The following is a 25,655-nucleotide window of genomic DNA, read 5'->3' as shown; positions in this document are numbered from 1 at the left end:
GGTCTTTTGTAAGACCGTGGTAAATTCCAAGAAGTTCAGTACTAATTGCACCATATTTTGGGTTTTTACATACATACATACATAAGCACCCTTCAAGAAAATCAGGTATAAAAGAAGAGTTGCTGCCACGCCTACAATTATGTTACATCGGAAGACAAAAAAAATTTCCTGTCGCCACCGAAAATTAACTTTTGTTTCGGAGATGTTCTTATGATGACTCAACATGATCCCGGTTCACCGAGGGCCGGTTAATCTGTGGTTGTACCGTATTTACCGAAACGTTGGTATGAAGAAACAAAATTTGTTTTGTGAATTTATTGACCCCACCTCAATATTCACCCCCCAAAATCAACTGTCCATGAACATTAAAGGAGGGTGTTCCTGAGCGTCCTGCTTTCCTCAAAAGGGTATTTATTGTAATGAAAGCAACTAACGCTTATTAGAAGTGGAAGGATAGCTAGCTGGTACTAGTTCGAATCTTACTGTCAGATTTAGTCACTTCCTGTTAAAGAATCGCCCCTAATAGACAGTCGAGTTCTACAATCGATATTGATCATCATGAATGTCATGTTTCTGTCAAATCATTTCTTTTTTTCTTAATAAACATTTATGGCAGTAGAGGGAGTGGGGGGGAATATCGAGTTCACCGTTCGGAATCTGGTTGTCAATCAAGTTCAGCGTAGTGGCAACCATTTACATGCTGAATGTCTCCGGCTATAGCCGTCATCCTGGTGAAGGGCGAAGGACAGACAGTTACGCCATTGTTCTGTAGGCTAGAGGTTTATTCAATCAGGTTAGCTCTCTGTTAGCTTACTCTCCCCTCCGGAAGTTCCTGAAACAGCCCTTTCGCTTGTCTTGCCAATTAATGGACTCAGGTCATTCATATCTTTCGCTCATCACTCTATCGCCATCACGCTCGTGCCACAATCCATTGATAATTCAATTCACTTTATCCTGGAATTCTTTACCGCCATCTTTAATCAATAAAACAACAATAGCAACAATTTAAAAGAGCATTTTAATCAGCTGTTCAAAAAAATGGCGCCAAGAAATAAGTTCTGTTATATTTATTTATTATTATTTAAATTTAAGTTAAAATATACCTAAGACTTTCTTGGAACCCTCACACTAGACTTAAAAGAACAGAACTAAACAGACGCTATCGACTACTTAAAAGACTCTTAGACGATAGATCAAAACTCTTTCTGGACAACAAAAGACTGATTTATACTTCTATTTTGAAACCCATCTGGCCGTATGGAATAGAGCTGTGGGGTTCGACCAAACGCACTAATAACCGAAAGGATTCAATCTCTTCAATTTAAAATACTTCGAACTATAGTAAACGCTCCATTTTATGGTTCCCAACCTGGGACTATACACACTGTGACCTTAACAATTCCTTTTATCACTCAAGTCGCTGAAAACACGATACAGAAAACTCCACTTCAACCTGCAATCTCATATAAATCCTCTAGCTCAAAATCTTTCTTCAAGAACTCTTCCTGACAACCCGGACAAGACGTCTTAAAAGACAGTGTGCCCTCGTGATCTCCTCTCAAGTGAAGAGAGCGACTAAACAGTCTAATGTTTTGGAGTGTTACCACTCAGTAACTTCTCCACTCGTTTACTTCTACTGTTCACTGTTATCATTGTTACTGATAGCGCTAACGCGCTGATTGTAGCACAAATAAACGCCCCCCCCCCAAAAAAAAAGTTAAAATATAGGGAAGGGATTAGCTATGCGGTTAGCGTTCTGCATTCCCATGCGGAGGTCCCGGATTCAAATCCAGCTACTGGACCCTTAGATTTTCTCTTAGGAGCTTCTTACAGCTAACTGTCCGGTGATGATCAGTGTTGTCTGTAACAAGAGAACACTGTCCGGAGGCCGACGGTGCACTGAAAAAAGCTCCGGGCGCTAATAACCTCAGATATTGACGCCGCCTTAAATCATAAGTTTTTTAAGTTTATATGTATTTGTAAAGTACTGTTTATTATTTTCGGGGACTGATTCATAGTTTCAATAGGATGAAAAAAATAACTGCAAATTTCAGTCATATTTTTTATTTTTTTTGTGCCCAGCTTTCGACCTAGGGACTAGTACATCTTCAGGGCTAATTTACAATTCCATGAACAGACAAGACAGAAGACACACCAACCCTCTAATGATGTAAAACAGTACATTGTAAATTAGCCCTGAAGATGACCTAGCCCCTAAGTCTGTAAGCTCCGGCATAATAAAAATATATAATGACTGAAACTGGCAGTTAATTTTTCATCCTATTGAACATTTGTAAAATTTATCAGTTTATGCAAGAAAGCTTAATATGTTTGTACTTTGAGAGCCTGGGGATCTGCAGCGGTAGTAATCTCACCTGGCTATTGGGAGGGAAACGTTAGATCTATTATTTGGTCGTAGCGCTGTATACAAAGTTATTAATATTGAAAATATTATTAATTTTTTTAAAATTAAAACGTGTCAACATCTGAGGTTATTGGTGAGCTTTTTCCATTGCACTGCCGGCCTTCGGACAGTGTTCTCTGGTAACACTGTCCATCACCAGACAGTGAGCTGAAAGAAGCTTCTAGGAAGAGAAAATCTAATGGGTCAGCAGCTGGATTCGAACCCGGGACTCCCGCTAATCCCTTAGCTAATCCCTTCCTAATCCAGAAAACCCACACTATTACAATATCTTCCCTCAAGAAAGTAAAGAAAGAGGAAGACAAAAAAAAAATGGTCAAAAATTCGGAGAAGTGTGAACAGAGTTCTGAGTGAGGGCAAAAGTTAGTATATAGAATAGAGTTGGTTGTTACGGTAGTGGCTAGAGTTTGAAGTTTTCCATTTCTGACAATAAACTATGACAGAACAGGTTGTGCAGGATGTTTGTCAGAACAGTGGGTGCCAAAGTTGGTTGGCGACCCCGTGGGTTTGAATGGTAGATAACACTCATTAGTGTTCTCTTTCTCTCTGGTAAACAACAACCTCTAATGTTTTATCTCAACCGACCGGTGGTTTCTACCATTTTGTATTTCTGGTAACGTCAACGTTCGCCATTGTGCACATGCGCAGTAGACTATTGTAACACTCGCATCATTCTGTCTCACTTTATCAAACACTCTCTCTCTAACACCCACACACTAGCACAAGAGGAAGTACTGTGAGGAAGTTATGCTCTTCATTTCCGGAACTAGCTTTGAGATTTCCGTTTCAGAAAGTTTTTCAAGAACATCGTTAAGACTCGCAAGACTTTCTCGTGGTCGTAAGTTGTGCATTCTTCTTCAATTTGTTATAACCAAAATCTAATTTATGTACATTGTCGTATGACTAAGTCCTGTTACGTAACTTAAGTTTTTTCCCCACCCTAAAAGTAGTTAAAGAACTTTTTTATTCATCTTGTAACTTAAGATCTTTTAAGAAAGAAAATAAAAATTAGCAGAAATGAGCTTTTGTAGTCTTGGGAAATACTTTATATGATGGGGACGCCGGGGGGGGGGTTGCTCCCTCAGGGACTATTCAAGCAGAAATGGACTTGCTCTTTAAGCCATCATTAATCAAGCCCCATTAGGGTCTCACAAGGAGCAAACAAGTAACTCTAGGAGCGGTACTAAAGCTCACAAGTGCATTTAGCAAATGAGCCCCAGGGTTGGGGGATTTATTTGTGTGGTTTAGTGTGGATAGACCAGCCTTCCAGGGGGAGCGAGCCCTAGATCTGCCCATTCCCTTCAGAAAATTCACTAACTCTCATCCACTTCTTCCTGCACTATCTTAGAATCGCCTCCCACACCAAACAACACCGATATATTTCTTTCCCCAAAGTGGGAAAATGCTTCGGTGGCTTAGCGGTACCTCTTACAGCCTGCTACTTCAAAAAACAATAAACTAAAATTACTAAGATTTCTTTGATGAAATAAATTGATCAAAACCCATTTTCCACTCCTTGGCCTCGATCTGGAGGTCAAGATGAGCTCATTAAAACTGTCCGGTAGGACAGTTGTATAAGGGTTGATCGTCAAAAACTGCACGAAAAAGCGTAATGTTGAAAAACACCCAACTTTGACAATTTTTTTCTCTTTTTCTATAAAAGATAAAATTCCCAAATTTTCTTTAAATTATAGGGCAAACCCTCCTTTATAGCTGCAATTTTTTTGCAACAACCCAGATCTAATAGGTTTCGAGAAAAAAGTTGCCGAAAATGAGCAAAAACGGCTTTTTCAAAAATTGTTGTTGTTCTTGTTCTTCTTCTTCTTCTTCTTCTTGTTGTTGTTACCTTTTTTGTAAACTACGTAGCGCCTAAACGCGGGAACCGATTTTCATGAATGAGGTGTCATTCGATTCGGAATTTTATGTAGATGTGCCTTTTGGGGGTCTCGACGCTGTACATCGCATAGGAGAGGAGTTAGCCCCCTTTATGTAAGGCCCCCTCCAAAATTATTATTACTAATTATTCTGTAAATCTTAGCCCGATTTTGAAATAATTTGGTAGGATGATAGAGTTAGGGCTCCCCTACGTAACATTAAAGCGGCGATCAGCTCTTACACTTGTTAAGGGAAAGTATAGCAATCGTTTCAAATTATCGACACGAGAACCGATTGTCATGAATGAAGTGTCATTCGAATTGAAATTTTTTACAGATTTGCACTTTAAAAGTCTGAACGCTGTGCCTCATAAAGAGGGGAGTTTGCCCCACCCAAGTAAGGCCCTTTCTAAAACTATTATTACCAATATTTCTGTAACGCTTTGTCCGATTTTGATAAAATTTAGCACGAATAAGTGGTTAAAGCTCCTCTACGTTGCTGATGCTCTTGCACCTACTAAGAGGAAGTACTGCAATCGTTAAAATTATCAATGGGTGAACCTATTTACATTAATGAATAGTCGTTCGATTCAAAATCTTTGCCTTTTAGGGAGAAGTACTGTAATCGCAGTTTATTTTTCTTACTCCTCTTAAGAGGAAGTACTGAAATCGCAGTTTAATTTTGCTTTTTACGTACAAATACCTTCCTATTTTATTCAAAACGCTTTCTCAAAAAAATTGTTATTGAGGATGGCAACTATAATCATTCTTTAAAAAGATCTCTCCAATGGTAGTTACGGTTCCGACTTAACACCTTATCAGGTTATAATGATAGAATTGCTTATTCTAAATTTTAAAAAAATCTGTGAAGCAGATAAGTAACTTTGTAAAATAGACAAAAATGAAAATCTATCCAAAAGGTACAAAAATCTCTTTAACAAAAACTTACAGTTTAAATTGTTAAGTATAAGGGTTGATTAAACGCCAAAAGGTACACAAATCAGCTAGTACCCAACATTTCATTCATGCTTAGCTGATATAATTTAAGTAATTTTGCTGCATTAACTTTTTCTTCACATTTTTTTAGAAATTATTAGATGTCACAGACCCTTATGCTGGCCAGATCATAATATTATTTTGTTATAATTATGATAAAATGTATATTATATCTTCGTTTTTAAATAGGTACTTTATTTTAACTCCATTTCAAATTATTCTTCAAATTTCTCTTTAATATGCCCTTTATTCTTAGTAGTCACATATACATTCATGTTAAAGTAGAGAAAAACAAAGTTAGAGTCAGCTACTGTTTAAATTTGAATCACGGATTTAACAGAATATTTCAGTCTTGAATTCGTCTTACCGAAATATTCGTGAGCACAAATAACACACAGTTAATAACAAGTAGATTATTCAACAATAATTATTCATTTCTCAATTGTAATTTAATTTAGGCCCCCTAATTTTACTTATAGTAAAATACTGGAATAATTAGCTGTCCTAAAAATATGCATATCTTATTTATTATATATTACATATATTCAACATTGTGAGAAGAACAGCTACATTGAGAGTGTAATTGAAGAAAACTATATTATTTGCGATAAAGCCAGATAATTATTACCTATTATTATAAACGTTTGACTACTTCATACAATAACAATTACTTTAATCGAAGAATGAACTTAAACCGACGATTTAAAAAAATAAATAAAATAAAATAAATAAATAAAATAAACAAAATCATTGATGTATGTTGATATAAGCATTTTTTAAAAAAAGGTTTTGAATTTTTTAGCCTCATAATTTTTTTTTATTTTTTATAACGTTTTTCTTTTTCACCTGTAATTAATAGTTAGATTATTATAAATAACTAGATATAACAGTCAATCTACAGTGCTACTTGAACAAATATTTTGTAGATGAAAAGGGCCAGCATAAGGGTCTGTGACATCTAATAATTTCTAAAAAAATGTGAAGAAAAAGTTAATGCAGCAAAATTACTTAAATTATATCAGCTAAGCATGAATGAAATGTTGGGTACTAGCTGATTTGTGTACCTTTTGGCGTTTAATCAACCCTTATACTTAACAATTTAAACTGTAAGTTTTTGTTAAAGATTTCAATAAAGATATAAATATGGAAGTGGTAACCGTATTGGAATCCCATGCCAAAGATCCTGGGTTCAAATACAGCTCCTATCTAGTTTTTAGTCTAGTTCGTAAGGTTAATCATGGTTACACTTTAGGCGCCGAGCGGTTATAGGCTAGACCCGCAAAGCTAAGATGTATTGCGGTACTAGTCTAGGTCTTGGATTTTATTTAATGTGTTAATATGAGGAATTTATAGTAAAGTATGTTAGGCGGTTATAGGCTAGACTCGCAAAGCTAAGATGTATTGCGGTACTAGTCTAGTCCTTGGATTTTATTTAATGTGTTAATATGAGGAATTTATAGTAAAGTATGTTAGGCAATGATAGGCTAGACCCGCAAAGCTAAGATCTATTGCGGTACTAGTCTAGTCCTTGGATTTTATTTAATGTGTTAATATGAGGAATTTATAGTAAAGTATGTTAGGCAATGATAGGCTTGACCCGCAAAGCTAAGATGTATTGCGGTACTAGTCTACGCCTTGGATTTTATTTAATGGTTAATATGAGGAATATATAGTGAAGTATGTTTGCTAGTCGCCTCCGTCCACGACACCTAATTTGGTAGTTGGAGGTAAAACCCGCCTGAAAAAATAGACAATTACTTTACTTTACTTTTTTTTACAGCTCCTATCTAGAAGCTTCTTACAGCTTACGGCGGAGGACAATGTTTTCTGCCACGAGGGAACACCGTCCGGAAACCGGCAGTGCATTAAAAAAACGCCAATCAAATGAACTCAGATTAAGCCTAAAATTATTTTAATATCAGAGAGGGAGATTAGTACATTTTTGGCTTTTTATAGGAGGCTACAACTTCCTGGAAGGCGGCACTTTAAAGGGGTGTGATTTCCCGATTAAAACTTTTCTAATCGATAATATTTACATATGTTTCAAATAAAAGTTGACAGGCATAGACAGGAAAAAGACCCTTTCGAGACAATCTAAAAAATACAGAAAATCGCTTTAGTAAGGACGCATTTCTGGTTGTCGTATTTCGGCGGAAATGTAATTAACTGAAACGAGACCAAAACGGAAATATAAAATTCCGAGTTTTCTGCCACTTTTCCATTTTTGGGAATATTCTTTTGTATTTTTATTTTTATTTTTTTTTTGAACGTGAGGAAAAATTATCATGGGGAACTAGTACGGAAGTGTTGGCTTATTCCTGCGGATGCACCACTCGGCTCAAGTCGCAACACTTTCCGCACTAGTCTCAAAATAACTTATTTCAAGCTCATAATATTGGGAAAATAAAAGATTAAGGACTTGAAAATGTTTTACTCCGACTTTAAATAGGAGGGAAATCTTTGGACTTAAATGTTGGACATTGAAGAGCTTAGAAGAACTGATCCCCTTTCCAAGGTTAAAACTCTCCAGCCAAAATTACAAAAGAAAGAGTATAGTTTATAAAATATGTTCCATTCAAACTGAAGTAAATAAATAAGGAAGGTGTGGGGCAGGGAAAGCCCTTAAAGGGATAAGATTGGGCCGGAAGTAGTGGAAGGAAAGAGGGGATAAATAACTCAACCAAGATCAAGATCCTGGAGGGCACAGTCCGATACAGCGTTCAAAGGTTCCATAGAATTTTATTGGCCGAATAGAAGAGGTCCCCCTTTTCTTTCTCTCTCTCTCTCTCTCTCTCCCCTTTGCCAAAGAATGGTGAAGAGCGGAAGAAGTCAAGGTATTAAAGAAGTCGGCTCTTGAAGGAGATGTACTTCACAGGAACTTCCTCTCTGTGTAGGGGAGGCCAAAAAAAAAAAATATGAAATAAAATATAATAAAATGCCACTCGACAAGTTTGGGGGATAAGTGGGGAGAATATTGCCCTCCGCCACCCTCCTCCCGCAGAAAGACTTCTTTTCTAGGATTACCGTGCCAGAAGTCACCTGGGCAACGCGGCTGAGTGGCTTTGCTGTTGTCATTAAATGAGAGTTCATGACTGCTATTTCGGTTGGTTCTTTGGCCAGGTCACTTTTCTGTATCTATGCCTCCTCCCACTTCTGGAGCTCTCTCACATTCAGTTTCTGCCAAAACCCCAGAGTAGGGAATCCTGTGGAGGGAGGGTGAAGTCAAACGGGTGGTTTGGCGTATGGGTTTCCTTCTGTTCAAAGTTCAAACTATAAAATAAAGGCTGAGGAAAGAGAGAGCAGCTGGGGGTCCTCTTGGACCACTGCCAGAGTAAGGAGAGGCAGGAGATGACTGCGCTCTGGTGGTTGAATTCACTATCTCTGTCTCTCACTCAGAGTCTTCAGAGTCGGTTCACTGGGCGTACTCAGAACGGAAGGGAATCAGGCCCACACCGCGCCAAACACTCCCGACGTACACTTTATTCAAACCACACTCTGTGTGTGTCTGTGCAGGTGGAACAGTTTATTCCCTCCGACAGGAGGAGAGATCCTCTCCAGTACCTTGTGTACTGCTGCTACAACGACCAGCCAGAAGTCCTGTGTGTTATTTGTGTGGAAAGAGAGTTGGAAGGAATAAAAAAAAAAAAAAAAACTGGGCAAGCTGTGCCGTGAACACAATGTTCTCTCCTGGAGCTGGAGAGAACTGCCTCCAGCGGCCGTGTCCTAAACCTCTCTGACATGTTTATATTCAAACTCTATTTTCCAGCCTATCTATTCAGTTCTCCAGCCACCCCTCGCCGCTGTTTCTGCCACATTTCCACTCGTTATTTTACATATTTTTCTTTTCTTTTTTTTTTAAACCTCTCGTAAAGAAAAAGTGATCACGCACATTTCCGATTTTTATTTTTTTCACAGGAAGTCTATGTTTTGAGCTCAGCTCAAGTCTACAAAAAAATGGACCAAAAGGTGGTGTGAATAAAATAACCTCAAGACGAATAATCGATTGCGGGAAACTTAACGACTAACTTAGCGATTAAAATTCCACAACGAAAACTGGTTTACTTCCGGTTCTTCGTACGGCTTTGCTTTAATGAGAGCCTTTAAACTACGAGGGTGGTTTGAAAAGTTCTCGGAATCACCGCTAGATGTCTGTGCTAGAGCAACGAGGTTTCCGCGCAATAATCACACATCATCCTTTGTGAGTGAACACGTGGCGCGTCAGTGCTCTTGCTGCAGGAAATTGGTAGTGACGACTCTTTGTTGTTGTTCCTGCTTAGTGATTTGTGACAATGGAAAAAAAACAAAAAAAAACTGAGATTCGAGAAGTGATTAAGTACTTTGTAAAGAAAGGTATGAAAGCAAAGGAAATTCATGGCGACTTTCAGAACACACTGGGAGACTCTGCTCCTACATATTCAACTGTTGTACATCCGGTTGGTTTCAATCTTAGAGTCGATCATTTCACATGCTGTAGTTAACTGGTCTGAGTTTTGATTTCTGACTCCCAAATCTTTTCCATCATTTTCGTGAGGAGCAATAGTGGTTCTATTGTTGATCGATGCCTTAATCGATTTACTAGTAAAGAAACCACGCGTGAGTTTCAAATCAAATAAATTACCTCCCCCCCATTGCATTTTACTCAGAGTATTAAATTAATAGAAACTAAAATAAGTTGCCATTTCAATTTTTAAAGTTCTCATTTTGTATTAGTGCAGCGAGACTACACCGAGAGATTACACCGAGTAAAGAATTCTCCCTGTCTTTGTGAATGAATGAAACGCCCCCAAGTTGATAACCAAGAGCAAGGCCAGCCGCCTCTTGTTGCTGCCTCCGTTTCATCATCATTCCAGTTCCTTGCTGCTGAATATACCTCCCCCACTTTCAGTCACAGACCCTAACAAGGCAATGCTCCCTGCCGTCATATTCACTCCTTCATTACAATGGAAATCATTAAAACTGACTTTACAATCCTTCCCGTGGAAATATTTTACATTTTTCGATCTGAATCTCGCCTCTTTGTTTAGCCAATCCTGCCCAGCTTCCAAGTGTTGCTCTTCTTCCCTCTTCTCCCAGCCTCTCTCTCTCTTTCTCACGCAGACTTTATCTCTTTTTGCTCCTTTAGATCCAAGTATGAATAATACTAAATAATCAATTATATTCTCCGTTAAATCTTTTACTTATTTCCTTATTAAATTGTTTGAAATGATAACTTAATTTTGAATTACTGTAATTATTTTTTTTCCAAAGTAATGTATAAAAACCCGTATCGATCATTGAATTTGAAAAAAAAAAGGCTCTTTCAGATCGAAACATTCCTTACTTCAACCTAGGTTAGGTTAGGTTAGGTTAGGTTAGGTTAGGTTAGGTTAGGTTAGGTTAGGTTAGGTTAGGTTAGGTTAGGTTAGGTTAGGTTAGGTTAGGTTAGGTTAGGTTAGGTTAGGTTAGGTTAGGTAAGGTTAGGTAAGGTTAGGTTAGGTTAACCATGAATGCAGTTTATTTTTTCGAAAAAACCTCCTTTGATTTTCATTGGACTTTGTTTAAATTTACGTTCTCTTAAATCAATAACTTAAATTTGAATAAATTTTCCATTAAAAATATTTATATCGTACATATATATTATTTATATCGTATCGTAAATATTTATATATAATCTCGTAGCTTTCTTTGGACATAATTGGGCATAATATTATATTTTTCGAAATTCGTTGGAATTTCGAAAAAGTGTTTAAATTTAGTGAGTCTAGGATTTTATGAGAAACTCTGGATGGACTAATCAGACCAGGGTTGTGCAGATCCTGGTGGATCCAACTGCATCGAGTGAAAAGAGAACAGGATCACTTGCCATTACTACTGAAATAGATCATTATGGAGTATGCACATTGTAAAACTAAAAACGGAAACAGGTGTACCATGTGGCAGACAGGAAGTGTCCCCTCACTCTCACTCTCCGTCGAGAGAATATCAACTAGGAAGATGGTGGCCTGGGTGAATCCATCTGTGTCCTGTACTAAATAAAAGCGGGCGTCTAGGGCTTTATTATGGTGCCACCTTAAGGGCTAAACTGGCTGGCGCCGATATAAAGTCGACTCGGGGGCCCTTTAGTACTTCGGCTGTGTGTCGCGCACGTACGCACCTGTGCTAAATCCCTAACACCTGGCTTCGCTTCATTTGGGGGCTGGGCGTTGGATGTATGTATATTACAGGTACACGTATGTGAGTAACACCATCTCCACGCATTGAACACGCTGCTGGGTATTTACGTACATCCTCTCCACACACCCCACCATGTGTGGTTATCTGTTACCATCACAGGCTTCGAAATGCCGGAGGCCATTTTCCACTCAGATGCTTTTTTACTTTGTTTCTGTGTATTTGAACAGTTTAATGCGCATGCTCGTTACACAATCTAATGGCCACCACATTTTGTACAACACCTTGCTTCCATTGTTTTTGTACTCCCCACCCTCCTATTCTAAATATATATATTACCAAATACATATTATTATAAAGAGTTATCCTGGATTATGAATATTTATGAAGCAAAAGTTATGTCTTTTTATTTTTGGATTTTGCTGGCTCAAAATGAAAATTGTGTACAAACTTTCCCCCCCCCCTCTCACTGCGTCTTCATCACCGGAAATGTCCCTTTTGACGTCCCTTTAAGAGCTAAATAATGGTTTGCAGGAAATGACTAGCGAGGGTTCACCAAATATCTCAAAAATGAAAAAAAAAAACGCGAGAAGATAAAGTTAAAAATAATTCGATTTAGATCGATCCAGAAGAGTCGACAGTAACTTAAAACCATAAATCTGAACCGGAAGTGCGAAACAAAAATTGTGTGTAAAATCCACTTGTTTCGTCACGTGGGAAATTTGAGTGGAAAAACTCAAAATGAAAATCCGCACGATTAAACTGCTTTCCCCATACACGAAGTAAATCCATTTAGAGCGGAACCTGTGCGCATGATCAATAACAGTTCGAACACCAATTAGTTTACATTCTCATGGAGAAATATGTTCACCAGAAAACTCAACCACATTACGTCATGTCACCGCCATGTTTTCAAAGTTGTGCAATCAACATTCCATGCATATTAAATATAAATAATATAAATTTTATTAAATAAATAAATCTACTTACGTGAACAATATCTTGGTTCATCAGATTTGTCTGTACAATCGTAGGAACCGTCGCAGTATCTATCCAGGGCCACACACTGTCCGGTGTCGCAGAAGAATTCTGATACACGACACGCAGAATGTGATCCGCAGGCTAAACTAGTCAATCCGACCAAGAAGTACAAACTTCTGATTGTAATAGTTCTCAGTCTATTCACCACCATTCTGCAACAGACAGGAAATAAACTATGAATTTGCTAGAATGTACAGGATATACGAGTGTGTATGAAAATTATGGATAGTTTCACAGTACTGAATAATATTCAACTGATTTTTATTCGACGCGTTGTAGGGCGCGCTTTTTTGCCCCGTTTCGAACTTCACCCATCATCAGAGGTAAATTATTCTGTATGGTGTAAAGATTCGACTTCAACAATGTTTCTGTACCATACTTTACTCGTTCACTCAGCAACATGAGCACTACGACTGATCGCAATAAGCGATATATTCTATTTATAATGAACTGTGGTCTCTGAAGTCTATTTCAGGATGTTACTCCCCCTAATGATACCTGAATATACTACGTTAGTTATTCTCAATTTGATCAATAAATCCATTGTTTTATTTTATTACTTCCTTAATATTTAGAAATTATTTATTATTCATTCACTTTTAATGAAGAATGAATGGTCAAACGAACGACAATGCTACTCTCATTTCCGGCATTAAGTTTTCGTGTTTATTTTGTATTGACTTCCGTCAAAAGAACTCTAATTTAAGAGCGAACCATACGGAATATTTTTAATCGTCAGAAATACGAGGAGTAAGGACCGTTTTGAAAATAAAAGAAAGTATACTTTTCTTAACAATGAATATATAGGTTTCGTGACCGTAAATTATTCAATTAAGGATTCAAAATTGGCGAGGAGGAATCAGTCCAGAAATAAAAAACAACAACTCGTCTTTTTGGCCGAAACGTTTCGACAAATATATTATTGCCTTCTTCAGGGCGTGGCTATGGCGGGTTGGTTGAGTTACAGAAATAGTTTCTGTGTTCAGAAACGTTGGCAAGAAAAGACGAGTTGTTGTTTTTATTTGGACCGATTCCTCCTCGCCAATCTAGAATCCTTACTTTCTTAAGAATTTTATTTTTACCTGAATTCCTGGTACCTTAATCTACTTTTCCGCATAATTGCCACTAATATTAAGGCACTTATCGTATCGCACCGAAATAGCTTTTGGAATCCCATCCTCATAGTACTTGACTACCACTGCAACACGGTCGTTTTGTCGTCATCATCGTCATTGTAATGCTGACACCACCCAGATGCATCTTCAAATGCAGAAGACAGAGTCATTGGTCGCTAGATCGGAAATGTTCGGAAGGCCAACTTCCTGCACTGCGTCTGAATACTCACACGACTTTGCCCGGTCCCAAACTTACGAAATATAATTTGCATAAAAGAATTTGTTCCCAAAAATTGTTTTTCATATTGAGGAGATGTTAGGATAGGGTTTCCGGCAAAGCTTGCATTTCCGTGTAATGTACGGTGCTACAAACTGTATGGTTTTAGATTAGATTAGATTAGACTAGGGCGGCCTCAAGGCCTACGTCACTGCGCACCCCTTTGGATCTATTGTGGCTCCCCTCACTTTAAAGCTCACCCTCCAGACCTGTCTTTTTGATCAGACTCTTGATACTGGAGAGCGGCTCCTGGGTAAAGCTCCTCAGGCCTTGGTTTTTTCCTCCCCGAGAAGTAACATCCTTAGCTAGGACAAGCCCCTCACACTGACACAACACGTGCAGTGCCGTTACCTCCTCCTCCTCCTCCTGACAGAACCTACAAAGGCTAACATCTGCCAGGCCCATGCATTGCATGTGTTTTTTGAGCCTGCAGTGGCCCAGTTAATAGGCCCTACAATTATCCTTATAGCCCCACGCGGGCCTTGACGGATTAATTCTGCAGTCAGCCTCGGCGAATAGCCCCCTAATGAACTTCTTCGCCTGTCTCTGCCCAGTGGTGGCAAGCCACCACTCCTGAGACCTACTCTGCACCCATAAGTTAATGGCCGCACTCTTTACACACTTCGGAACCCCAAACTGTAGTAGGTTTAGGTAAACATTTATTATGATACCAATGTTCGTAAGTTCGAAACTCAAGAATAATGGTAAGAAAGAGTCGTGTGAGTGGTCACATCAGATATTTATTATGACCATAATATTTTTTTTTTCAATTTGCTGGATGCGATCCAGAGGAGTGTAACTGGCTGGAGATAAGAGACCTGTGAACAAATTGTACGTTTTGCTGCTGGCCGACTCGTGCCGTCCTTGTCCCCCTAGTTGTGGTAAATGTGGCTGTTATCCCCCAGGGATACAGCAAAACTTGGTCCATGGCCAATTCTCAAGATTAAAGTTGAAAAAAAAAAAAAACATTCTGATCAGTATCTATTTTTAGAAGTAGATAATTAACCTTCTTTCTTAGCCATGGGTATGGGTGCCTTTATTTACGACTTGGTCGTAGAAATTAATTATTAAATAAAATTTAAAATGTTATTGAACTATTTCGAAAGAAAATTGCTTACTCCTTCCACATCTTCTGTGATAGTAAAATCTATTTAGAGATCTTGTATAGCCTTCTTTACTCGCCTTAGTTGTTTACCATGGTTCCGTGCTCAATCTTCACTTGGCTTTTTAGCAAATCTGTGTTTTGACAGAGCGGGGAGCTGGCGCACAGCGTAACCCCCAACTCGGAGAACCAGAAGTTTTATTTGGGGGGTACTCCTCCCCAAGATGAGTTGCTTTCACGTGTGAATACTTGGCTCGCGCAGATAGCAGAAGTAATGATAGTGAGAGCTCTAGGTGAAAGCGACGCTCAGGATAGGGAAGCATGGATGCAAGGAACCCTGGTTAGGGGTATCCCTTGGAGGTGGAAGAAGAAGAAGAGATTCTGTGAAGATAGTAGAATTACTTGATACTGATATAGCTGTATGACGTCACTTCCTGTCGAGACATGACGTAATACTTTACGTCCGAGTCAATTGCTCAAAATTGATTTCTTTCAGATATCAACAGCTGTCTGTTGGCGGACTCAAATGTGAAAAATAATAATGAAATATTTTTAACAACTCAAAACCACTTCAGTGAACCTCAAAACGGATATTATTGGTGAAAACGAAATTTAGTAATTATCGTTAGCCAATTAAGAGAAAGTAATTTCATTAATTATTGCAACTAACCAATAGTAATTTGTGTTAAAGAATTTAGAATATTAAATCCCACAAATATGATTGGCCAAACTTCATGATATTCATTAATGAATAAATGCTTCGTGAAAAATAAAATAGAAAACTATTTTAGGAAATAGTTTGTGGCCGGGAAACTTGCCGGCCAAGTAACGGGAAACTGTACTCGCTATCAAGCTGGAAGTGAGTCTCTCCGCAGGTATGACGGGGTGGGATGGCTAGGGTGTGAGTTGTTGGAAAAGCGGAAGGAAAATGCGAGGCCATTGGTAGTAATGGAAGTGAGTTTCCGCTATATATATATTGCACTTCCTGCTGCTTTTAGTGCAATTGAACCATGGACCACGGTCGGCTATGTAACATTATCTAAATAGTTGCATTTGTGGGGGGCGGCGGCAAAAAAAATTGCAATTCATTTTCAAATAAATGAAGGTCGTTGGAAGGATACGCTCAGCATCCTGAATCTGTTTTCTTTCTGACCAGGAAAAGTGACTGCAATTTAAAAATACACTACCCAACATTATGTATACATTTTTAAATAATTATATAATCTACAGATGATCCTGAAGTCGGAAAACTGGCAGTGCTCCAGGAGAGAAATTACTATTACTGTTTTTCCGGACAGGCTGTATTATGTCAAAATTGTGATCAGGTGCTTTGATCGAAGTTGACTGATATCGATAACATATTTCGCTTCTAAATATCTAATATTTCTTTTTTTTTAAAATGATTTAAGGCGCGTCAACATCTAAGGTTATTGACGCCCGGAGCTTTTTTCAGTGCACTGCCGGCCTCCGGACAGTGTTCTCTCGTTACAGACAACACTGTGAGCTGTAAGAAGCTCCTAAGAAGAGAAAATCTAAGAGTCCAGCAGCTTGATTCGAAACCTGGGACCTCCGCGCGCGAATTCATTACGCTAACCGCATAGCTAATCCCTTCCCTTTCAATATCTAATTATATGAACACGTTTTATCTGGAAAAACTGGCGATAGTTTTTCACAAAGTATCTACCACATCTCCGGGACATTTGAGTTCATATTTAATCGAATTTCCGGGAGAAAAAAATGTTTCCGGTTAGAAGTTGTAGATTTAGGTGTACGTAATCACTGCACAAAGTTTAAATGAAAATCGCAGCAGCTGATTGCGAGGAAATTTTAAATTACAGGAAAATTCTATTCGGAAAAGTGGCACTTCCGGTCTGCTGATTTTCATTGAATTTAGAAATTCAGTCTCACTTTTGATTTTTATTAATATTATGCAGGTGGAAGCCGGTACAATGAACAGTAATGGCACTTTAAAGATCAGCCTAACTACTTCTCTGTAGCAGAAGTGCCCTAATACAATAGAATCTTCACGGAGAAAATGTGACAGGTAAAAGTTTTAGATCGAAGTCTGAGCACTAAGCACAGTGAGTTTAACGGTAATTGTTGAATCCATTTCCGAGAAAATGATTAAAAAAAATGGAAAATCTATTGTGTAAAGTTTGTACTTCCGGTTAAAGGGTTTTGACCTAAACCTGATTGTAGCATCCTCCTATTGGTTCTACTATTTTCGGGTTTGAATCTTAAATTTGCACAATTCCAATACCAGCTGTTACAGGATAGGTTAATTTCGTGTTACAAACATTTGAAATCTTTTCCCTAGATAATTTTTAGAATAATCCTGTGGGAAAAGGTAGCCATTTTGGTGTGTGTTGTTCAGTTTCATGAAGTGTAAAATGAGTGTGTTAAATACTTTTAAAATTCGAAATTACGAAGAAAAAAAAATGTGCAAGATAAAAAGTACCTTGAGTAATCTAGTAAGTCGTGTGAGTGTGTGCGTAACCATGCCTCAAGACGTGTACTTCCGGTGGAAACTCTATTCTGGAAATTCGACACGATCACAGCGTTCACTCTGACTGGGATAAAGAGAGAGGAAGAGAAAAGTTTTATTGCATTCCCAATTTACTCGTTTCAAGCTTGTCTCCTGTAACTAGCCGTTTCCGCTCTGCCTAGCATATAAACATTTACCGATCGTAACTGGAAAGCGTGTTCAGTGTTGGCGATGTATGCACGATGTGTTGTGTATTTGTGTGACAGTATAGGGGTGGAAAAGCCAATGGCGTTTGAGGTTGGAGCGTTTTCCCGTTCCGTGGCGATTTTCCCCACAGTGCGGCGCCTGGCAAAGTATATTGCGCTTTTTTCCTCCATAAACTTTTCTCACCCTGTAGTGCTCATCCAGAATATAGATGCGAAAAACTGCTCTTCCAGTAAACCATGTCCACTATTCTTCTGGAATGTCCTCTGCAGATATTCCAACGTTGAATGTAAATCGGTACAAAACGTTTATACCCACTTTACACTTCACTTTATTTCTCACGTTGTTTTCTTCAGTTTAACATAAATACTCTTTCCGCCAAATGGTTGACAAAACATACGCACAGAGATCATGAGCATTATTTAAAAGATCAATCAGTTCAGGAGAGCTAATAAGATGAAGAGTAAATCTGAGAAATCGATTCTATTACTAGGATGGATCTAGGACGTCAGAGGCAAAGTAAAGAGGCCAATTCAAAAATAATGGTACGAAATTTAATTAAATCTAAAGATTATATTTCTTTTCAAATAAATATAGAACGGATTAGCCGAGTGGTTAGCGAATACTGGTTTCCAATAAGGAGATCGTGGGATCGAATCCAGCTGCTGACCCTTAGATTTTCTTCTTTCTAGGAACTTCTTAAAGTCCACTGACAGTGTTGTCTGTAACGAGAGAACACTATCCAGAGGCCGGCAGTGTACTGAAAAAAGCCCGGAACACCAATAACCTCAGATATTAACGGCACCATAAATTAAAATAAATAAATTTTAATTTGGTAGCATTGTCTTCATGTCCGCCATTATTACTAATCTCTTTCAGGATCGCCAAAAACTCGGTGCCACAGTGGAATCGAGAATACTGGATCAACGACAGCAGTTAGTTAATGTATGTCTGTAAGAAAATTTAAAGAATTAGTGTTTCCAAAGAAAATAGAACCAGGAACATAGATCTGCTTTTCTGCGAAGGGTTGCAGACAAGAAAGCGCAGAACTAACAGGAACTGAAGTCTGAATAGAAGGTAGGGACATCGTCTATCCCTCGTCTCCTTGGCAACTCTCTTCCAAGCAGGACCATTCTTTTTTCTTTAATAATTATAAAACAGAATTCAAGAGGTCAACAAAAAAAATAGTTTAAAATAGTTTTCTTCACGATTAAAAAGTAAACAAACTGAAGAATATTGTCAAATTGATAACGCTGTAGATAATGTCCGCACGATATGACAACTGAAAATAGAAACTATAACAGCAGCTCATCAGACAAGAACTTCATAACTAGGCGTATCAGTAGTCGTCTAGTGATAAGGCTGTCATTTCGCTATACACTATCCTCGGTCTCCTGAATTCTGGAAATGTTCACTACCCTCAGTCCCTGTGACCTTTAAACTGTTCCAAAATTGTTCTTGTCACGTTCCCTCGAAAGACACGCCATGTTCGCTTTCAACTGCTTTTATACTTCTTCCTCTTCAAACTTTGAAATTTTTGAGACATATGTATTCTGCGGGAGGGATGGGGTTAGGGAATTTATCAAAGATAAATAGTTTGGTACAGAGAATTTTAGTTTCAATTATGTTTCCGCGTAACTGAGAAAGCATTGTGCTAGCTAAGGCGGACAAAATCAAAGAGGAACTAGAAGTTAAGCCATGGGATAAGCACCTCTTCATATAGAGCGACAGACATACTGGGCGGTAGATGCCCTTTGAGCCAATGATGACGTAAAAAAAAAAAAAAAAACTCTTCCAAAACTTTCAAACCGGAAACGCAGTTCTATTTGGCGGAAAGACTACACCCAGCCGACGCAATATTTCCCACAATCAATCCTTTTCTACATTAAACTTTATCATCATGTATATTTATTTACTCTCCGCTTTGAAGAGCTGGAAAATGAGTTTCACAGAATATGAGGGAAAAGTAATTAAGTTCCCCCCCATCCTTCCACGTAGGTATTTTTTCAAGAAAGTATAATGAAAATTCTTGAAAAATTCACGTTCATTAAAACTTAATTAACAACATGTTGTATATTTTCACATCATCTACAATGACTGGATTTTTAATTTCAAACTCATTATTTATTTATTTTTAAGCTGAGTCAATAATAATTATAATGCTCTTATACAAAGGATTAATATAACCTTTTTTATTTTATTTTCATTATTTTATTTTTTTTAATTTTTAATTTGCAACTTAATATTTTGCAGGATAAAACATGAAAATTATGCGTCATCCATTTCACAATGAGATTACTTTAATAACAAGTTTTTTTTTTTTTTTAAATATACACGTCACTTCCTGTTTGACAGGTTCTCTGTCACCTTTATGTATTACTCTCTCTATCCCGAATAAAGTAAGGAGTCGTGCAGATTTCCGATTTTAAATTATATTTCACCATAAATAAAACTTTTTAGCATATTTTTTTGAGGTTATCTTGGCTACGAATATAATAAAATAGGCCTTATTTTGTAATAATTTCATACGTTACGTAATTATAAATGTAATTGGAGAATTAAACTCAACACTGCTAAATGTGTACAAGTCAAAATTTACACTCCTTTTCGAAGGCAGTCCTGCGAACCTCTACGCATAGAGGACTTCATTGTCATGACGGAGGAGGCTACGATTGGAGACCATAATCGTAAGGTGCGTTTACGCATAAAGAACTTGGGACTGAAAGGTTAGAGGGGATTTTAGACCAAAGCGTCTCCTGGGGGAGTCCTTGTCCCAATCACATCAATAACCCTGAAATTCTCACTTCTAAACAAAGGTTCTTAGGGCTCTGACTCTTTCAGAGTTCTTTCAAAGCTAGAGCAACGAGGAATATTTTGATCACTTTATTGAGGTGAATGAAAAAAATCTACTGAATCAAACGATTATAACAAGTAATTTCTTTCTCTTTGAAAGAGGAGGTGGCCACATTTTGACGATTCTGCAAATCTCTCCCACATTCATTGATTTACCAACGTTACGCTCTTCGCTCAAATATCGATCTGGTCGGCGAGAAGATAATCGATCTTGAAAAAAAAAAAAAAAAAAAAAAAAGATTTAGGGGGAAGTTAAGGTGTTTTAAAAAAAAATAAAACCCAGGAGTTGATATATCTGATAAGTTAAACCAGAACAGGGTGAACCGGATTCAATGAGAACCAACAGGGTCCATATACTCCCCCGTATTTACACTTTCTCCCCAATCCAGAATATTGGACAATATAATAGTAACAGTAGCATAAATCAACAGGCTGGGGCACCCTTCACCAATTATAATTCACCCATGACAATCTACACGCTGTATGATGTCATACATAACATGCATGTGACACATGTCGCCGGTCCCCACTACTAGAGTGCAGGCTACCTTCCCCAATAAACAACTAGAGTTACATCAATACCTCTCAAGCCTTATCATTTAGTTATTCATTTCAATTTTACCAACATTCCAGCTGGATTAAAAAAAAAAAAAAAAACTCAATGATCATGATGGCTTTTAGGTGTTCTTTACTTATCTCTTCCTCTCTGCTAGTAACAATACGTATTGTAATCGTGTAGATTTGAATAAAAATTGTTCTAACAAAATTAGTTCTCAAGACGCCCTGAAGAGTGCAGTGTGCACTCCTTATAATTTTGAAGTAGTAATGATGAAATACAGGAAAATTATTATGTAAGAGATTGTTTGTAAGAAAAAGACGGTGAGAAGAGAAAATGAAAAACTTTTCTCTCAATAAAAATAAGAAAATAAATTATTCCTGTCTTATGAAATTCTTTTGAAATTCTATCAACGTGTAACAAAGAAATTTGATACAAATAATTTGAGAAAATATTAAATTCAATAACAAGTTAGAATCTTAAAGCTAAAATAAATAATACTAGCACCAATCTTTATATTAAATTTCAAAAAATAATAAAAGTTATTTCGCAAAGGACTCACGTAATACCTCGTAATGATTTACGTCATATCAAAGCAAAGAAAGGAGAGTTGGCAAATACATTCGGTCGTGTATTAGAAATGTTGGAGAATAGCATCATAAATATGTAAAAAAACATGACGAAGAAAAGAAAAGATGAAAGCAAACAAAAAAACTAATTTTTCCTTTTTGTTTTCTTTTTTTTGGGGGGGAGGGGCAAGAGAAAAGAGAGAGAGAAAACTACTGTCAAGGGAAAATTACATTTCATACGGTAGACTGTAACATGTTTCAACATGTGCGCTACCTAACCTATTCAGAATATTTTCGTTTTTTTTTTTGTTTTTTTTCTTTTTTTTTTCTTGATCTTCAACAAAGGTACGTATAAGGTCAATTCATTTTTATTTCTTTTTCCTTTTTCTGTATTTCCCTTTTGAATGCTTCAGTCCAAAGTAATATTTCCCTCATCAATATTCATCATAATGCCGTTCTTCTGCCTCTATTTTTTTTCTTCTTTTTCTTATCTTGTGGATTTTTAAAGACAGAAATTGAAGAGAGATTTTGAGAAGAAGATTGGAAAAGAAATACATTTCATTCTTCAAAATAAATGGAAATATTTAACTCTCAACATCTCGTTTTCTGTTCATCAGATCAATACGAAATTTTAAACAATTGTAGACAATATTAGTCTCTATATACGGATAAAATATGAACACTATCGATTCATTACCTTCGGAGATATTAGCAGTTAAAGATTTCATAGTTTCAAACAAGCCAAAACTTTAGCCCTCAATATCTCAATTTGTGTTCATCAGATCAATACGAAATTTTAAACAATTATAGACAATATAAGTCTCTATATACGGATAAAATATGAACACAATCGATTCATTACTTCCGGAGATATTAGCAGTTTTTTTTTTTTTTTGTTTTCTTTTTTTGGCATTGGCTTCCGCCATACAGCCAGCATCGTCTAGCTGCTTATCACTAGAATATCACTTACTCTCCGTTCTTACCTACAAATACATTCGCTTCACACATTCATCATTCTACTATATACCGCTATTTACATAAACTACTGCTAATGGATGGAGCAGCACTCTGTGCTCCTGCCATCCTTCTCGCTTAACCAAAATTAAAATCACGTAATCCTTCTCTAAGCATTTTGTTCCATTCATTCTAATTCGGCTATAGCTTCTAAATACATTCATATTTCATTGCTAGCCCTGCTATCGACTTAAGCACATAAATGTTGGTGGAGAATATAATGTCTTCGTAGCGAAATGGTGCATCTAAATACCTGTATATATCGTCAAACATTCGTTTCCTTTCTACCACATAACGTGGACATATCATTATTACATGTTTGAAATCTTCCTCCTCATTGCAATCTACGCAAAGAGGAGAGGACCTTTTGTTGATCCTGTGTAGATACGATCCGCACACCGCGTGGTTCGCTCTCAGCCTGCTTATTGTCGTAACAACCCATTTATTAGTGCCAGTTCCCTTAAACCATAGTTGTCTAGGTAACTGATCTGCCATAGAATCTACCTTTATCACCATTATTGTAATCTGTCTGCCATTTTTGTAGTGCTGCTTTTGCAATTATACCCTTGATATCGGTGTGTGGTAATTTATAATTAGCCATTTCCCCACTATTAGTGGCTTCCTTTGCAAGTGTATCAACAATTTCATTCTCTTTTATACCACAATGACCTCTTACCCACAAAAAATTAAAGCAGACTCCCTTCTCTTTAAAAATGGCAATAGTTTCTACAATCTCTGCGATAATGTGATTCATTCCTGTAGACTGGTTGTGTATATGTGATAATTTACACAACGCACTCTGGCTGTCACTAAAAATGGTATATTTTTTCTCCGACAACGAATAAATATATTTTAAAGCCGTTAAAATAGCAATTAGCTCCGCTGTATAGATGGACGCCTCATCTTCTAATTTAATTATCGTAAAATAGTTCCGAACCGGATCATACACAGCACTTCCGACTTTATTATTGATTTTGGACCCATCTGTAAATAAACGATATGAGCCCGGATAATGGGAAGAAATGTAATCTTCGAAGGCCGCAGTTCTCATTTTTTCCGGTACCTTTATCAAGTCGAAGGAAGTGTTAACACTTAATTCGCTCAATAAATGTTCGTATTTTAAGTTGTACACATCTAACTTATTATTCGAATATACCTTATCTCTAAAGGTAGAGATTCTAATAAAACTTTCTGTGTAAATGGGGCCTTTCTTTTTTGTCCAATATTTGTGAGTGAGGACTTCGGTATTTAATTGGCTTATTTTGTTATAAATTATATTAGCAGTTAAAGATTTCATAGTTTCAAACAAGCCAAAACTTTAGCCCTCAATATCTCGGTTTGTGTTCATCAGATCAATACGAAATTTTAAACAATTGTAGACAATATCAGTCTCTATATACGGATAAAATATGAACACTATCGATTCATTACTTTCGGAGATATTAGCAGTTAAAGATTTCATAGTTTCAAACAAGCCAAAACTTTAGCCCTCAATATCTCAATTTTTGTTCATCAGATCAATAGGAAATTTTAAACAATTATAGACAATATCAGTCTCTATATACGGATAAAATATGAACACTATCGATTCATTACTTTCGGAGATATTAGCAGTTAAAGATTTCATAGTTTCAAACAAGCCAAAACTTTAGCCCTCAATATCTCAATTTGTGTTCATCAGATCAATACGAAATTTTAAACAATTATAGACAATATCAGTCTCTATATACGGATAAAATATGAACACTATCGATTCATTACTTTCGGAGATATTAGCAGTTAAAGATTTCATAGTTTCAAACAAGCCAAAAATTTAGCCCTCAATATCTCAATTTGTGTTCATCAGATCAATACGAAATTTTAAACAATTATAGACAATATCAGTCTCTATATACGGATAAAATATGACACTATCGATTCATTACACTCGGAGATATTAGCAGTTAAAGATTTCATAGTTTTAAACAAGCCAAAACTTTAGCCCTCAATATCTCGGTTTGTGTTCATCAGATCAATACGAAATTTTAAACAATTGTAGACAATATTAGTCTCTATATACGGATAAAATATGAACACTATCGATTCATTACTTTCGGAGATATTAGCAGTTAAAGATTTCATAGTTTCAAACAAGCCAAAACTTTAGCCCTCAATATCTCAATTTGTGTTCATCAGATCAATACGAAATTTTAAACAATTATAGACAATTTCAGTCTCTATATACGGATAAAATATGAACACTATCGATTCATTACTTTCGGAGATATTAGCAGTTAAAGATTTCATAGTTTCAAACAAGCCAAAACTTTAGCCCTCAATATCTCAATTTGTGTTCATCAGATCAATACGAAATTTTAAACAATTATAGACAATATCAGTCTCTATATACGGATAAAATATGAACACTATCGATTCATTACTTTCGGAGATATTAGCAGTTAAAGATTTCATAGTTTCAAACAAGCCAAAACTTTAGCCCTCAATATCTCGGTTTGTGTTCATCAGATCAATACGAAGTTTTAAACAATTGTAGACAATATCAGTCTCTATATACGGATAAAATATGAACACTATCGATTCATTACTTTCGGAGATATTAGCAGTTAAAGATTTCATAGTTTCAAACAAGCCAAAATTTAGCCCTCAATATCTCAATTTGTGTTCATCAGATCAATACGAAATTTTAAACAATTATAGACAATATCAGTCTCTATATACGGATAAAATATGAACACTATCGATTCATTACTTTCGGAGATATTAGCAGTTAAAGATTTCATAGTTTCAAACAAGCAAAAATTTAGCCCTCAATATCTCAATTTGTGTTCATCAGATCAATACGAAATTTTAAACAATTATAGACAATATCAGTCTCTATATACGGATAAAATATGAACACTATCGATTCATTACTTTCGGAGATATTAGCAGTTAAAGATTTCATAGTTTCAAACAAGCCAAAATTTTAGCCCTCAATATCTCAATTTGTGTTCATCA

The 25,655-nt window shown here is 36.8% G+C and overlaps 1 protein-coding gene across 2 annotated transcripts in view; it reads right to left on the bottom strand.

Annotated features, from left to right (window-relative positions):
• Positions 1 to 25,655, bottom strand: part of LOC141453409 (uncharacterized) — a 602,514-nt gene that overhangs the window by 102,862 nt on the left and 473,997 nt on the right. For both annotated transcript variants that reach the window (XM_074126614.1, XM_074126612.1), the window contains one exon: positions 12,433 to 12,635. In XM_074126614.1, the coding sequence (XP_073982715.1) occupies positions 12,433 to 12,634 (202 nt within the window). In that variant the 5' untranslated portion in view covers position 12,635. The remainder of the gene's footprint in view (positions 1 to 12,432; positions 12,636 to 25,655) is intronic.

Source organism: Rhodnius prolixus, unplaced genomic scaffold (assembly GCF_049639745.1).
Source record: "Rhodnius prolixus isolate KJV_2025 unplaced genomic scaffold, Rpr scaffold_3, whole genome shotgun sequence".
NCBI classification, from domain to species: Eukaryota; Metazoa; Arthropoda; class Insecta; order Hemiptera; family Reduviidae; genus Rhodnius; species Rhodnius prolixus.
The sequence above is the reverse complement of the archived record's forward strand: the minus strand, read 5'-3'. Positions and strand labels throughout refer to the sequence as shown.